The sequence below is a fragment of the Sceloporus occidentalis genome, unplaced genomic scaffold, assembly GCF_023333645.1.
Source record: "Sceloporus occidentalis isolate IW3139 unplaced genomic scaffold, rSceOcc1.0.p SCAF_7, whole genome shotgun sequence".
Lineage (NCBI taxonomy): Eukaryota > Metazoa > Chordata > Lepidosauria > Squamata > Phrynosomatidae > Sceloporus > Sceloporus occidentalis.
In genome coordinates this window covers 51,429,044-51,446,696 of record NW_028316987.1, presented here as the reverse complement: position 1 = coordinate 51,446,696, position 17,653 = coordinate 51,429,044, and the positions used below count along the sequence as shown (strand labels likewise).

The 17,653-nt window shown below is 42.0% G+C and overlaps 1 protein-coding gene and 1 long non-coding RNA gene across 2 annotated transcripts in view; one reads left to right on the top strand and one right to left on the bottom strand.

Annotated features, from left to right (window-relative positions):
- Positions 1-1,259: 1,259 nt before the first annotated feature.
- Positions 1,260-17,172, bottom strand: LOC149309731 (uncharacterized). Its single transcript, XR_016281930.1, has 3 exons — positions 16,927-17,172; positions 2,736-2,821; positions 1,260-1,307 (listed from the first exon to the last, which is right to left on the bottom strand). It is a non-coding gene; the product is annotated as an uncharacterized LOC149309731 (long non-coding RNA).
- NR1D2 (nuclear receptor subfamily 1 group D member 2) overlaps positions 14,189-17,653 on the top strand; it is a 34,816-nt gene continuing 31,351 nt past the window's right edge. The window contains exons 1-2 of the mRNA XM_089532935.1: positions 14,189-14,260; positions 14,481-14,656. Of these exons, the coding sequence (XP_089389061.1) occupies positions 14,641-14,656 (16 nt within the window). The 5' untranslated portion in view covers positions 14,189-14,260; positions 14,481-14,640. The remainder of the gene's footprint in view (positions 14,261-14,480; positions 14,657-17,653) is intronic.

Genomic DNA, 17,653 nt, shown 5'->3' with positions numbered 1-17,653 from the left:
CACCAGATCTTGTCTGATCTTAGAAGTTAAGCAGGGTCACTCCTGGCCAGTATTTGGATGGGGTACTGCCAATGAATACCAGGTGCTATAGACTATGTTGTAGACTGAGGAAGGAACTGGCAAAACCACCTCTATTTCATGCATAAGAAAATCCTATGAAATCCATAGAGTTGCCGTAAGTAAACGTGCGACGAAGGCAAATACACACACAATAATATAAACCCCTGGATATGACTTATTTAATATGCTGTATATGTGATTGAAATACACTCTATTGTATTTAGTTGTCATATCTTTAATGAAAATTAATTTTAAAATATGGATTTTAATATAAACATTTCAGCTGAAGTCTGGATCAGTGTTACTCAACATGGTAGTCTGCGGACTGGTCCTGGTCTGCAAACCACTACCAGCTGGTTTGCAGCAAATTTCCAGGAAAGAAAGGAACAAGTGTATCCAGTGGGCAGAAAGATTGTGGTAGTCCTGGCATATGGGTGGAAAAGCCAGGCCTGTCTGCCTCAATGCATAGGTTAAGGACACTTTCACACTATACAGTTATAGTACTATGATTCCACTTTAACTTCCATGGCTTCATTCTGTGGAATCTTGGGGTGTATAGTTTGATGAAGCACTGGAGTGTTTTAGCTGAGAATACAAAACGCCCCTCCCTACGCTGCAAATCCCAGAGTCCCATAGGAATTACTCAGTTTGAGGTGGGATATAAATTCAATAAACACAAACAAATCTATCAAACTTGGCAAGATATATTCAGAGGTTTGCCTTTGCCTCCCTCTGAAGCTGAGAGACAATGTGACTTGCCCAAAGTCACCCAATAGGTTTCTATGGCTGAGTGAGAATTCAAATCCTGATCTCCCAGAGTCCTAGTCCAATGTTCTAACCATTACATCACACTGGCTCCTTATCTTTTGTATTATATTGTATTTGGAGATGCGTATGTTATTTTAAAGATATGTATGTTTTAATGATTATCCTTCTAGTGAGTTTTAGTGATTATTTTTTTATTTCTTTGGTTTAATGGATTTATGTTCATACAATAACAGGGTGGTGGTGCTGATCCTGATGAAGATAATGGTGCCCAAAGAGAGATTGTGCCATTCAAACACTTGTTAGTGAAGATCACAACTACTTAAGAGGGCTGGGGAAGTCATGGCCCTTGAGATATTTTAAACAACAGTTCCCAGACTCCATGGCCAGCACAGCAGTGGTAAGAAACAGTAGAAGCCGGAGTTCAAACATCTCGTGGTCCAAAGGTTTCCCAGTGCTGCAGGAGGATTGAACACTATCACCTAATAGGAAAGAAGAGAAAAGAAGGTTAAGAGGTGATATGATAGCCCTGTTTAAGTATTTGAAGGGGTGTCATATTGAGGATGGAGCAAGCTTGTTTTCTGCTGCTCCAGAGAAAAGGACCCAGAACAATGGATGCAAGCTGCAGGAAAAGAGATTGACTAGTTCAACATTACTAGGAACTTCATGGGGTTGTTCTACAGTGGAACACACTCCCTCAGAATGTGGAGGAGTCTTCTTCTTTGGAGGTCTTTAAGCAGAGGCTGGATGGCCATCTGTCAGGGATGCTTTGATTGAGACTTCCTGCATGGCAGGGGTTGGACTGGATGGCCCTTGTGGTATCTTCCAACTCTACGATTCTATGGCGCGTTACAGACCGCCCGTTTGGGGCGGCCTGTAGGCGCTCCTTTCCCTGCCAGATCGTGGCCTCAGCTGCCAGAACGGCAGCCTCCGAGGCCCCGATCCGCCGCTTTCCAGGCTGCTTCCCCGCAGCCTGGAAAGGGGTGTCCTTGGGGCTTCATGCCCCAAAGACACCCGACGGCAGCGGGGAGGAGGAGAAAGGGGCCACTCGGCCCCTTTCTCCTTTGCGTCGCTGGCGCAGCCGTCTAAAGGCTGCGCCAGCGATGCAAACTGCGGAGGGAGCTCCGTTTTGAAGCTCCTTTGTGCACCGCGGAAAGGGTGCTCTATGCGCCCTCGTGCGGTGCAAAGACGTCACATCCGCGCTGCCCCGTTTGGAGGCGGCGCATTTGTGACGTCGTAATGGTGGCCCCCGTGTGGAACGGGCGCCATTTTGTACATCCTGGGGATGTATTAGGGTTAGGTGCGTGCGTAAGGCACGCACTTTGCCTAACCTTAGTACATCCCCAGGACGTACTTTACACCCGTTTGTAACGGGCCTATGATTCTATGACCTTACACTGTGTTCCCAGTCTAGGTCAGGGTCTATTGCTTATTGTTTGACTGCACTTGTGCCAATGGGAATTTTCCTTCCAATACAAACTGCCAAGTATCCTTACAGTGAGGGATCCAATGGTGTTCTGAGCTGAGGACAGCAATTTGCGTTATATTTCTAGAGCAAGCATTTCCTGTCAGTGCTGTTAACTGCAGTGATACTATGACAGAGAGATGACACAATCTTTAACATCTGTATAATCACTGCATCTGTTAATGCTTTAAAAATGATCAGCGGTACAACACAGGATATTTCACAATCACAGTAAAGAGCTCCTAAATTTCCATGCTGAACCTTGTTTGAGGTAATGTGAGAGAGGATCCACCACTGCTTGGAGGCATCATACTGGGAACAGGCAATAGGGAGGAATCACACCAGAAGAGAAAATGGTAACTAAACGTCAAAACTCATGCATGATTCTGAAACTTTGCATTCCAGAAAAAATGTAATACTCTTGATTGGATCCAAATTCACCCACATGCAGCTAGGCTAGTAGAAGTGGACTTCCTTGACTCCATGGCAGCATCTCCAGCCCCAAAAATACTATTCAGACAGTAGAGCCTCCTGCTGAAAAAAGATAAGAAGGCTATTATAAGGAGTGTGAGAGAAGGGAGATCCCTGGAAATTGAGCAGGATTGGGAAAAGTGGCTATGAAAGAAACAGACAAGATCTTAAAATGCAAAGCTATCAAGCTGAATACCAAAGTTAGGATTGTCCAAGTCATCGTATTTCTCGTTACTAGCTACAGATAGTGAGAGCTAGATAGTGAAGAAAGCTGATAGAAAATTAACTCAGTGGCACCTGGTATAGGGAGGTGGGGGCAGGTTGAAAAGGGCACGGTGTGTAGAATAATGCTGTGGCAGTGAGGTGGGGAGTGTGCTTGGCCCTCGCAGCAGCCTCCCATTTTCTGATTCCTGGCCATGGCCATAGTGAACCCAGAAGGCAGCCTCCTCCCCACCCCAGCCTTCCGAGTCCCATGTGGCAAATGGCAGTGTGGGACCAAGAAGGTAGCCGCCTCTGCACCCCAGTCTTCTGAACACAGCCGCCCGCTCCAGCCGGGTGTACTACCTCACAGGGTGACACCCCCCCCTCCCAGTCTGGGGTCTCACCCAGTGAGGCCCACATCACACACAACCCCTACAGACACCACTGAACTCATTTGATTTGTGGTGTTGGACTAGAGTGCTGAAGATACTGTGGCTGGCCAAAAAGACAAACAAATGGGTCCTAGAATAGATCAAGTCTGAAATCTTCTTGAAAGCCAGCATGATTAAACTCAGATTGTCGTGCTTTTCGTACTTGTTGTCTATGTTGAGCATGATTTTGGTTGTTGTTTTCTGTCTTTGAGTCAACTTCAACTCACGGTGATCCTGTGAATGAGACATCTCTAAGCCCACCTATCCTCGGCCTCTCTGCTCAGGTCCTGTCGACTCAGGCCTCCTAATGGACTCCATCCATCTGGCATGTGGACTTCCTCTCTCTCTACTCCCCTCTACTTTCCCCATCATGATTGTCTTTTCTTTTCTTTTTTTTTTTTTAAATAAATTTTATTATTAAAAATACAATACAAACCATCCAATCCACATGCATATACATACATCTATTTACAGACTAACATGCTTACTTTACATACATATAGATTCATACGTCTATGATTCGTGTTTCTTCTTATTTCCCTTACTTTCCCTTCCTGTACCCTTCTAAAATGGTACCTTTCACAATCCTTCTTAAATAACTTCCCTACTACTAGATATCTGCATATCATACCCCTTCTCTATCTTCTATCTCGCTACTTACACTCACCTTCTTCACTTACTTGTACTTTCTATTGATTCCTAACTACTTTCCCTTCTCTTCTATTCTTCCTACTCACATTCCATTATCTTACTCTCCAAACATTCATACATTCTCTGACTTCCTCCTATCTCCTAAATTCTTCAACCTTTGTGACTTTCCGTGTTCAACTGTTTATTTTTAATTTTAAAGTGGATCTTATTTCCCTTTAACAATACAGTGTTCCTTTCTTTCCATATATTTCCCAAAACAGCCAAGTTTGAGTTACTAGTCTACTTGAATGATATTACCGCTATCTTGCCCCACTTCATCTCTATAAAATTAATTACCTTACTCCATTCATCCTCTGCCTGTACGCCCTCTTCATATCTTAGGGCTTTGGTTAGTTTATCCATCATAATGGCCTCATAAAGTTTAAATATCCAGTCCTCCACATTTGGACTATTATTGTTTTTCCATTTTTGTGCGAAACATACCCGTGCCATAGAAATCATATAGTATAAGATCTTCTTTTCCTTTCCTTTAATATTATCATCAAACATGCTCAATAGGAAGATCTCAGGTTTCATCTGTACTTTCTTATCCAGAATTTGGTCAATCTGCCTACTAATTGCCTGCCAATATTTCTTTGCCTCTTTACATACCCACCAACAGTGGTAAAAGGTACCTACCTCTTTTTTACACTTCCAACATAAATTGTTGTCTAATTTATAGATTTTCGCCATCTTGGCTGGGGTTATGTACCAATGGAAAAACATTTTGTAGTAATTTTCTCTCATATTCTGGGAAACTGTTAGCTCAAAATTATTTTTCCATGATTTTTCCCATTGTTCCAATTTTATAGGGTGGCCTGTCTCTCTTGCCCATCTGATCATGTCTTCTTTCACGATCTCTTGTTCCATTTCGTATGTCAACAGAATTTTATAAATTTTTCCAATCATTTTCGAGTCATTCCCCAGTACAGTAATATTTTCCCTAAATCCGAATTCCCTTGCGATGGTTCTACTTTATATGATTTAAGATCCTCCTTATATCTTAGTAAAATTTGGTTGTATTCAAACCAGTTGATTTTCCAGCCTTCTTCATTAAGTTGCTCTCTGGATTTTAGGATTGTTTCCCCCCTTTTCGTTTCCAATAGGTTGCTGTATTTGTACCATTTTGAATTTGCTGTCATTTCTTTCCTATGGAAAGCTTCTTGGGGGGAGACCCATCCCTCAATATTCTGTGAGATTCTGTGTTTATATTTATTCCAAATTTTTATGAGGGCATTCCTGATACAGTGCTTCTTGAATGCTCTGTTCGATTTATCTTTACCATAGATTAGGTAGGCGTGCCAACCAAAGTTGTTGCCATCGCCCTCAATTTCTAGCAAGTTTGTGTCTTCCAGTTTCAACCAATCTCTAAGCCACATCAGACCACATGCCTCAAAGTACAATTTAAAATTTGGTAGACTCAGTCCTCCTTTATTTTTAGCATCCTGTAATAATTTGAATTTTATTCTTGGTTTCCTGCCCTTCCAAATAAAATGCGTCAGGTCCTTATTCCATTCTTTAAAGGGTTTCTCTGTTGAAATAATGGGAAGCATTTGAAATAAAAATAAAATTTTGGGTAGTACCATCATTTTAATACAAGCAATTCTACCAGTTATAGTAAGATTTAATTTATTCCATTTGATCAGGTCCTGTTTAATTTTCGCCCAAACTTTCTTATAATTAATTTCAAATAGGGAGTTAGTTTTGTTTGAGATCATTAGGCCCAGATATTTGACCTTTTTCTCTATATTAATACCAGATTTGTCCACTAATTGTTTTTGTGCTTTGGGATTCATGTTCTTCGTTAGTATGATTGATTTGGATTTGTTAATCTTACACCCTGTCATTCTTCCAAATTTCCCTAAAATCTCCATAATCGATCCTACACTCTCAATTGGGTCCTCAAGAAAAAAAATCAAGTCGTCTGCAAACGCTCTAATTTTATAGGTTTGGTCCTTAATTTTTGTTCCTTTTACATGAACATTGCTCTTGATTTCCTTGAGTAATAGGTCCATTACTAATAAAAATAGAAGGGGGGAAAGTGGGCAACCCTGTCTGGTGCCTTTACTAATATCTATAAAGTTTGATTTTTCTCCATTTATTTTAATTTGAGCTTTTTGATTTTCATAAATTTTTGTTATCCAATTAGTAAAATTTGGTCCGACTTGAATTTTCTCCAGTATTTTTAATAGGGTGCCCCATTTGACTGAATCAAATGCTTTTTCCAAATCGACAAACATTATTCCCAATTGCTTCTCGTTATGCTTCTCGTAGTATTCCAAGATATTTAGGAGTAATCTTGAGTTGTCTCTCATATATCTATTTGGAAGGAATCCTCTCTGGTCTTTATCGATTAAGTCTTTGAGACAATATTTCAGACGATTTGCTAATATAGTGGCAAATATCTTATAATCATTGTTCAAGAGTGAGATGGGACGGTAGTTCTTAGGTTCCAAAATATCTTTCTCCTCTTTGGGTATCATTATGATCTCAGCTTCTCTCCAAGAAGTTGGAATGTTGTCTTCTATGGCGTTATTCATGATTTCTTGTAAGGTTCTGCCTAGTTCAAATTTAAATGTTTTATAGAATTTGGCCGTTAGGCCGTCATTCCCTGGAGCTTTACCCACTTTAGTTGAGTCAATTGCGTCCCACACTTCTTGAATCGTAATTGGTTGATTTAGATACGTTCTTTGGTCCTCAGATAAAATTTCAATCGGTAAGGAAGTAATATAATTCTTGACTTCTTCTTGAGTTTCAGGGGTTTCCGGGGCATCCTTATATAAATTTTGATAGAATTTAACAAAGGTTTCTCTAATTTTCTCTTGTTGGGTTACAATTCCCCTTTCAGAGTTAATTCTGTTTATAATTTTTTTACCCTTCTCTTTTTTTAATTTGTAAGCTAACCATTTACCTGTTTTGTTAGCGTGTTCGAAGTGTTTTTGTTTAGCCAGTTTAAGTTTTTTCTCTAGTTCTTCAGTTGCCTCAATTTCTAATTGTTTCTGGATAAATTTGATTTCTCTTTGGGTTTTCTTATCGTTTGGGAATCTCCTAAGTTCATTTTCTTTCTCTTTAAGTAAATTGTTAAGTTTCGTTAACTTTTGTTTTTTCTGCTTCTGGACTCTTATGTTCCACTGTGTAAAAAAGCCCCTGATGACAGCCTTCCCTGCATCCCACACCATTGGTAGTCGTATTCCTTTGTTCTTGTTCTCATCTAGGAAGTGGCGAAACATTGTCTTAAAGTCTTCGGCTATTACTTTGTCGTTCAATAGCTCTTCGTTTAGATACCAGTTTTTCAATTTGATTGTTCTCCTCCAATTTAGAGTAATAGGATTATGGTCCGAAAACACCCTATTCAAAACTGCCATGTTGGTCACTTCGCTGATTAAGTTTTGCGATACAAAAAACATGTCAAGTCTAGACAGCGACTGGTGTCTTTCAGAAAAAAAAGTATAGGATTTTTCTTTGGGGTATAAGTGCCTCCAAACTTCTATCATACCGTGACTCTCCATCAGATTAAAAAAACTATTTGGTAATTTACCCTGTGTGTCTTTAATGTGTTTGTCTGAAGCTCTGTCGATTTTAGGCTGAATTACCCCATTAAAATCACCTAGGATGATCAGGTTTTCATAATCATATTCTTGTAATAACTTGTGCACCTTCTTATAAAATTTGTTTTTATTGTCCTGAGGGCCATATATGCCCACTAACAGACATTTCCTTCCGTTCCAGTGTATTTCAATCCCCAGATAGAAACCCTCCTTATCGCTAAATATTGCTTTTGACTCAATGTGGCTCTTAACGTAAATAATAACTCCTCTCTTGCTTTTATTAAATGATGTACTGTACTCTTTACCTAATTTTGGATTCTTGATCAATCTTATATCTTTGGTTCTTATACGGGATTCCTGCAGACATACGATGTCAGATTGGTCTCCCTCTAGGAAATGAAATACCCTCTTTCTCTTTTGGGGGGAATTAAGGCCTTTAACGTTCCACGACAAGATTTTCATTCTTATTAAAATAAGTTTAGAAGATTTACCACAATAACCAAACTCGTCAATTTATAATCTATAAATAAACTCCAATTTTTATTAAGAGAGGATTTATGTCAGAAAGATCAATATTACAAATAAAGGCTAGGCATTAGTTGAATAAAGATCACAATTCGGCAGTAAGCATTTACTTAGTATTTAAAATCTATCAAAGGATACAAAATTACTTAATTTGGTCTTTGACCAATCAAACAGTCAGGTAGGGAGGTAGGAATTTAGTTGTTCAGTGCTAGGCATTTAATTTCTTTATCAGTTCCTGCTGTTTTCCGCCTCCTTCGTCCTCTTCCCTTTCTCTTTCCAATTCTTGTTGTATTTCTTTCAATAGAACTTTTGCTTTCTCGATTGTGTTGATTCTCATTTTCTTCTGCTTCCAGGTCACCTGTACTCCTTCAATCTCTTCCCATCTGAAAGGTATATCATACTTTTTTAGGTTGTCCGTCAAGAAGCTGTAATCTTTCCTTCTACGCAGGATTTTCCCTGGGATGTCCTTCAGGATCATCACTTCTCTTCCGTCAATTAGTAGTTTAGCTTTATAGCTTTGCTGAAGGACTAGGTCCCTGGTTTGTTTACGTACAAAATAAACGACCACATCCCTGGGCAATTTTTTTTGTTTGGCTATATAAGAGTTTAATCTGTAGACGCGGTCTAGCTCCCAGGGAAATTGAGCTTCGGGTTCTTCCACGAACTTCGCTAAGATTGGGGCTAATTCAGCATAGAGATTTTCGTTAGGTTTTTCCAATAGGCCACGCAGTTTAAGACAATTTTCTCTATGTTTAAGTTGTAATCGTAGAATTTGCTCCTGGTCTTCCAATAGATCACTCTTGACTTCCGCCATCTTTTTCTCCATCTTACCAGAATGTGTTTCTAAGTTCTTGATTCTCCCATTCATCGTATTCATATCGGCATTTATTTTATCCAAACAGGCTCTCATTTCACCCATTTTGGTCTTAAATTCTCTTTTTAGATCCTCACTTGATCTTTGGATTTCCGCGTTTGTTACAGCATTAAGTCTCTTCATTTCTTCCATCATATTTTCAAAAGGGTCTATGGATTTGTTTGAATTCTCAAGTGAGGGTCTACGAAGATTGGCCAGCGACCCTTGATTTTGGGCCGTATGCTTACGGGTACCCATTGCCATTCTAACAATTAAAATAAAGAATGAAATTTAGGAATTTGTCTGGCACAAAACTGAGCTCTCAACTAAAATTAATGATTATTAAAACTGAAGCGTTTGCGATCACTCAGTATTGTTGTAATTTTGTCGGGGAAGTTCAGAGAAGTCTTCTTCAGCTCAATTAGTTTGTATTGCCTGGTAGCTTTAAACCTTAAGGGAAACCAGATTAAGGTGTTATTAGTTAAGACTATTTGTTGCTGTATCTAAACCCACATTTGAGCAAGTCCCCAAGTGATTCCCAATTTGGCTGGACTATTTAGAGGTAAATTCTCTTAAACTAGGCCAAATTCAATATAGAGGTCTTACAAATAGACTGGTATCAATAGACCCCTTATAATGATGTTGAATGACTTAATCTTAAATTGTGTCCTCTATCACGGTTTTGACTAACACGGTTTCACCGCGAGGTGAGAGTAGGCCAAAGGCAAGGGAATTTAACAGAGCCAATAGTCAGGAAACAGAAGTAAGCAAGGAAGGGTGAGGCTTGTTAATTTCACTTAGTGTTTCAAATGTCTTGGGGGAGGCAGGCAATCAGTAGGCAGAGAGTTAAAATAGCCCCAGCTATCTGTTTTCCAAATAAAACTATTCTAGCATATACATAGAGCACCAATCAAATATACCTTGATTTTTTACTAAGAGATTTAAACCTACCTCCCTGCCCTAAAATCACATTTCTTTACATCTAGATCTTGCAGAACAATGTAAAATACATAAGTTGCTAGATTGTTACATCTGCTGATGTTACAAGAAAAAGAAATATTCACCAATACAATTGAGACACAGTTTCAGTCTTACATTGAATGTTACATTTGGTAGATACAATTTATAAAGGCTGGAATTAAATGTATAAGGATTGAGATTCAGCTAGTTGGCAAAAAAAAAGAAAAGAGAACAATTGTAAAAGATTTAAGTTAGAGAGCGTTACGCCTATACTCACCCACCCTTTGGTGGTCCTCAAGGACGTTTGTATTCAGACGAATCTACACCATTCAACAGTGGTAGCAGCAGCAAGCGCCATCTTCCTTTCTCCTCTCCTCCCCCCTCCCACAAACTAATCCAATCTCAAGTCCACCTTCTCCCTCTGGCGCTTCCCTTTCCAATGGTCTTCTCACTGAGGGGAGCCCTACCATCCACAAACATTCAGCTTCTTTTTCACTTTAAGTCTTTAAGTCTCTTTAAATTAATTTAAATTAATGCCGCTGAGAGGTGGTTCTGCTTTGGTGTTCTTTCGGCTCAGCAGGTCTTCCCTCTTCTCTCTTCTCCACGCCGCTCTCTCTCTCTCTCTCCTCCCTCTCCACCGCCAGGTTCAAACCGCACTTCACCGCAGGCTTGCCCAACATCTAAAATAAAGCACAAAGGAATAAAGGGGACCGAGAGGGAAAGGGGGGAAAGCAGGAAGAGGGAGAAAGAAAGGGAGGAAGGGGAAGGGGGGGAAGGAAGGATAGAGAGAAAGGAGAAAGGAGGGCTTCCCTCCAACACAGCGGACTGGCGTCTCTTCACTTTTAGGCTTTCCCCTTTCAAAGCGAGTTCCAAGGCTCCCAACACTCGGCTTGGCTCTTCGCCCAGGTCGCAAGCTTTGGGGATTAGATCCCAATGCGGAAAGTTTAGTTTAGATAGGTTCTTTTCCTTAGGAATTTCTCCAGATAGGTGCAGGATGGTGTAGAGTGGTGGCGGCGCCTCCGTCTTCAAGCCGCGGCTTGAGACACCTCTGCCTGCGGACGTGGCCGCTCGAGCCCCCGCGCTGTTTCAACGCTTGGTTCTAGCTTCTCCCAGGAGCGAATTCTCTCTACTCCGGTGCTGTGGGGGCTTCAGCCGAGCCCCTCTGCCTCTCCCTTACCAGGGAGTTTCTTCTGGGTGGAAGGTACCTTACCCCGACCACCCCCGTCTCCACGGGCCGTAAGCGTCCTCCGGAGCCTTCCCTGGAGGAGGCTTCTCACGCCGCCATTGCCACCGGAAGTCTCATGATTGTCTTTTCTAATGATTAATTTTTCCTCATGATGTGGCCAAAATATAACAGCTTCATCTTGGCTTCCAGGGAAAGTTCAGGCTTGATCTGTTCAAGGACTCATTTGTTTGTCTTTTTAGCTGTCCCTAGTATCCTCAGCACTCTTCTCCAGTGCCACATCTCAAATGAGTTGATTTTCCTCTTATCTGCTTTCTTCTTTGCACTTTTGGATTTTATCTAGTTCTTTCATAGCTGCCCTAAGGAGCATGAATTTACGTTTAGATTAGTGTTTTTTTAGCTTTTATTTGGTCATGCCCTCCAGTTTGCCTGAATGTCCTCCATTTTGCAGTGCCTCATTTTCCTTTGCAGTTAGGACTTCCTCTGAACAAATCGTGCTTAGAAAATTCTGTGATAGGTTTGCCTTAGGTTTGCCATAAGTTGGAAATGACTGGAATGCACACAGCACACACACACACACACACAAATAGGGTTGGGAGCGAGGGTGCTAAATATTCTCCCCCCCCCCCCTTTTGCATGGGTCCTGCACTCCTTAACCCCAGCCAGTGGCCTGATGAGGGTTGGCATCACCCAGTGTGGTAACTCATGATGTCACACACATCCCATTGACCTCCTCCCATCCCACACCATACGGAATCCTTAGTAATGTTTTTTGTACTAATGTTACTCATAAACCGTAATTCCTGCATATCAACTGATTGTCACAGTAATAGTTGTGACATGAAACAACTAGCAAAATTAAAATTATACCTTTACATTACGCTACCTGATGCACAGCCTCAATGCATTTAGATACACATAATTTCATGCGGTTGAAGTGAAAACTTAGTGAAAGGTGATGTTTTTAAACAAAATTGGAAAAGAATAAAACTTTAACTTAAAAATACCAGTATTAAAACAGAAAACAAAGCTCTGGGACATCTTCTTTCTCCTCCCACTGAGCCTCACCCCAATCACACCATTGGTTCAGCATTTTAACGGGACACAGCATTTTAATGGGATGTTTTGGGGAGCAGTGGTGTCACACATACTCCTTTCGGGTGTCACCTGGTCCTTACCCCTGCACGCCCCTAGTGATGCCACTGACCCCAGCGAATGTGAAGGGGTGACTATATTTGTGCTTCGGGGGATCCCACCTGGAGAGACCGCACAGGGGAGCCTGTGTGGTGGACCATGTGAGGCTGCACTTGAGAGCCCAGGTGGCTCACATCCAGTGGCATCACTAGGGTTGGTGTCAGACAGTGCAGTAACTCATGGTGTCAACTCTGGGACCTCTTCTTTTTCCTCCTGCTGAGCCTCACCCCACTCACACCATCGTCAAGAGATCAGAAGAAAACTAGGAATGGGAAGGACAGCTATGAAAGAACTAGAAAAGAGCCTAAAGCGTAAAGATATACAACTGAGCACTAATTTTAGAATCATCCAAGCCATTGTATTCCCCATCATCATGTACCGATGCGAAAGCTTGACAGTGAAGCAAGTGGGTAAGAAGAAAATCAACTCATCTGAGATGTGGTGCTGGAGAAGAGTGCTGAGAAAACCATGGGTGGCTATAAAGACAAACCAATGGGTCCCATAACAGATCAAACCAAAAATCTTCCTGGAAGCCAAGATGACGAAATTGAGGCTGTTATGCTTTGGTGGCATTATGAGAAGGCAAGACTCGTTTGAAAAAAAAAAATAATGCTAGGAAAGGTGGAGGGAAGCAGAAAGAGAGGAAAGCTGCATGCTAGATGGATGGACTCTATAAAAGAGGTAACGGATATCAATTTACAGGACTTAAGCAGAGCAGTGGAGGACAGGGAGTCTTGGAGATGTCTCCACAGGGACACCATGGGTCAAGATTGACTTTAAGGCAGCTACAACAAAATAATAATGATGATAATGATAATGAGAAATACATGGGTCCTAGAAAAGATCAAATTTGAACTCCCCCTGGAAGCCTAGATGACAAAATCAAAGCTGTCTTACTTTGGCCACATCATGAAAAAGTGCAACTCATTAGGAAAGACAATAATGCTGGGAAAGATGGAAAGCAGTAGGAAGAGAGCCAAGCCATATGCTAGAGGATGGACTTTATTAAGGAGGTCATGGGTAAGACTTTGCAGGAACTAAACAGAACAGTGGAGGACAGGGAGCCTTGGAGGAGCCTCATTCATGGAGTCGCCATGGGTCAAGATAGACTCAGGGGCAGTTAACAAGATGGTGATGATGATGATGATGATGATGATGATGATGATGATGATAGTAACGATGATGGTAGTACATAATATTAATAATAATAATAATGATATAATGATGATGATGATAATAATAAAAATAGTAATGATGGTGATAATAATGATGATAATAATAATAGTAATGATTAAGTTGATGGTGGTGATAATGATGATAATAATAATGGTGATAATAATGATGATGATGATAATGATGATGATAATAATAATAGTAATGATGAATTTAATGGTAGTAAAGATGATGTTGATAATAATAATAGTGATGATGATAATGATGATAATAATAATGGTGATAATGATAGTAATAATAATAATAAAAATGGTAATGATGGTGATGATGATGATAAGGATGATAATAACAATAATAATAGTGATGATGGTGATTAATAATAGTAATAATAATGATGGTGATAATAATTGTAACGATGTTGATGATGATAATGATGATTATAATAACAGTAATGATGGATGATAATAGTAATGATGAAAGTGATGGTGATGATGAAGATAATAATAATAATAACAGTGTTAACAACAACAACAACAACGTTTCAGGGGATGCCACTCCCGAGTGACCATAGAGGTGGTGGGTGGGTGGTCTTGAGACACGTGTCAGGCGGGGCTTCACGTGAGAACCCATGTATCTCGCGTGTAGTGTGTGTATGTGTCCACAGAGAAAGGGAAAGTGTGTCACTGGGTGAAGCAGGTGTCAGACACACAGAGAGAGAGGGAGAGCAGGAGGCAGAGGCAGGTAAGGAAGGAAGGAAAGGGAGGAGAGGAGGAGGAGAAAGGGAGGCACATGGGCCAGGCAGCTCTGGAAGAAGGAGGAGGAGGAGGAGGAGGAGGAGGCAAGGGAGCCCATGCCCAGCAGCAGCAGCAGCAGGAGCCCTGGCATCTGGCAGGAGGCGAGCCAGCTCAGCAGGAAACTTCCCCGGGCAAAGTCAGCTGTCTCTCTCCTCCTCCTCCTTTAGGCTGGGGCTGCTCCAAGCAGAAGGACAGGCGGCTGGGAAGAGCCTCCCTGGAGCTGCCGCAGTCAGTGGCTCTTCCTTCCTTCCTTCCAGGGACCTCCAGCAAAGGAAGGAAGGAGAGGCTCAAAGGGAGCCATTGCAAAGGTCTGGCAGAGGAGAAGCCATGGAGCTCAATGCAGGTAAGGAAGCCTGATCCCTGCTAAGGCTCAAAGCCCTTGAAACCCAAGGCTTTGTTTTTAAGCCTAAAACCCCTCTCTTTTTTTTCACCCCAGGGTGATCAGGCATGTCCTCCTTTTCCCGGACGCGTCCTCCATCCCCAAAAAGGGAGTTTCTAAAAAGTCTTCCATTTTGAGCAGGACCAAGAGGCTCAGATATATATTCCTAGGGGTGGTTTTTGGCTTTTGTTGTGGTTGTGGTTATTGTCTGTGTTGTTGTGTACCTTCTTTTCAAACTTATGGCGACCCCATCCAGGGTTTTTTCTTAGCAAGGTTTGTTCAGAAGAGAGGGTTTTTTTAAGGTCCTCCATTTTGAGGATGTAATAAACCCATGCTTCTTGGGGCATGCTCAAAATGGAGGACGTTAAAGAATTCCTCCTGGGCAGAAGGAAGACAAGTCATAGAAAACAGTCATAGAAATATAAATTCAGGCCTTCTGGGGTGGTGCTCAGGATGGAGGACATTGGAGCAAAAATGGAGGACGTGACTGAAGCTTTAAAAACACTTAATAAATGTAAAGTTTGGGTTTCTCAGTCATGCTCCGAATGGAAGACTTTCAGGAGAAATGGAGGACGTGACTAAAGCTCTTGGAAACAATGAAAATTCATGCTTCTTGGTCATGCTCAGAATGGAGGACATTGAGGAGAAAATGGAGGACGCGACTGAAGCTTGAAAGCGCTTAATATAAATGTAAACTCATTCTTCTTGCTCATGCTTCGAACGGAGGACATAGAATTCCTCCTGTGGGCAGAAGGCTGGGGAAATGGAGGACGCGTCCGGGAAAAGGAGGACGTGCTTGGGACTGATGTGTGTGTGTATATATATATCTATATATCTGTGTGTGTTGCTGTGACTGAGGAGGGGGCTTCCAGGCTTGAGAGGGATTGGACTGGAGTCAATGAGAGGGAAGCAGCAGACGGCCAACTAGGGGCCTGCTCTCCTCACATGGACTCGCCGGCAGGGCCACGTGCGCCCCTTTTGTTTACGTTCGGGGGCGGCGTGCGCCCTCATTGGCTGTGCGCCGCCGTGACGTCGGCGTTGCATAATAGGCCGGGGCGAAACCGCGTGGACGGACACGTGCGGCCTTTGTTTTGGTGACCTACATCCAGAGGGCGACACGCGGAGGCCGGCCGGCCGGCCAACTTAAGCCACGCCCACGCTCCTCATGGGAAAGCGGTGATTGGCTCCCTCATTCCCCACAACGCTCTCTCAGAGCGGGGAAGGCGTGGCCTCGCAGCGAGGGCAGTGAGGGGGCAGAATGGGCCTCTTTTTTCCGTTGGGAAAAGGGGCGTGGTTAGAATCCTCGCGCTCTCGAGGTTCGGAGGTGGAATGCTGTGCTGCTGCAGAAGCAGCAACAAACTACATTTCCCAGAGTTCCGTAGCCTTCAGCTGTGGTATTTAAAGTGATATCAACCAGTACTCCACAGAAGCTCTCTATGTTTAAATACATATCCATATATATATATATATATATATATGCGCACTGCAGAAATAAATCCAGCTTGAGACTGCTTTAACTGCCCTGGCTTCATGCTAGGGAATCCTGGGAATTGTAGTTTATTTTGGCACCAGAGAGCTAGCTCTCTCTCTCTCTCTCTCTCTCTCTGACAGAGGAGGCTAAATGTCTCACAAAACTACACTTCCCAGGAGTCCCTAGCATTGAACCAGGGCAGTTAAAGCGGTCTCAAACTGGATTTATTTCTGCAGTGTGTATTTTGGACCGTGGTCTCCTTCCTTATGTGTATGTGTATTAAAATACATATATACACATATGTGTATATATGTATTTAAACACAGAGAGCCATTCTGACTACAACTGGAGACCCGAGTTCAATTCCCCGCTTAAGCATGAAAACCCACTTAGTGGCCTTGGTCAAGTCACACTCTCTCAGCCTCAGAGGATGGCAAATGGCAATGTCCCTCTGAAAAAACATCACCAAGAAAAACCCCAGGATAGGGTCGACATACATCCAAAAAAAATATATGACAAAGGCTGTATCCACACTGTATAAATTAACCCAGTTTGATATCACTTTAACTACCACAGCTGAAGGCTATGGAAGAAGGCTCAATCCTAGGGAGTTCTGGGAACTGTAGTTAAGTCGTAGTCAGAAGCTCAAACTACTACATAATGTCTCTCTATATTTAAATACATATTCATATATATATAGTTAAACACACAACTCACTTAACCTCAGGTGTTAATAAATGCCATTGAATTTAATTATACACACCTCTGAATGGATCGTATTGTTTTACCCACTGAAGTATACACTCTGATGCTGTTATGTATTTACATTGAAATATGTTCTGAGGTTTCATTTCGGGCGAGAGGGTTGTTGTGTCATTTTAAGTGCCTTTCGAAGTGCCTCCCTTCTCCAGAATCACGTTGTGTGTCCTGCCGGCTGCATGGTAGATCTCCTCCACAGGACAGTTATTGCTGTGAGGTGGTGCTCTTCCTGTGTGTGCATGTGTGCTTGTGTGTGTGTACGCCCATGTGACTTTGGCCGACAAACTTGCTTGCACATGTACAGAGACCTGTGACACTGGTAATGCAACAGGTTGGAGGAGGGTTGTGGAATAATCTTTGCCGATGGCTGAAGTCACGGAATAGATAAAGTCAGGTGGTACCACATGCACACATTTCAGAAAGGGTTACGTAACAGTTCGTCTGAGGCTATGGAAATTAGAATGAGTTCCTCTTTTGCGAAAGACTTAAAAGAGGATGGGTCTTTCTCTCCCCATCTAGCAACAGAAGGAAAGGGGGATGCAGATTCGCAGATTCGCCCTTCCCAAATCTGTAAAATAAAACAGACTCTGCCTGCAGTTTTAATGAACACACACAGCAGAGGCTGATTATATAACAAGTTGTTCTGCTTTGTGAAATGTTGCTGTAAGGAGAGATTGCAGGGACCTCTTTTAAAAGAGACATTGACAGTGGGTGGCAAGTAACAGCAATTA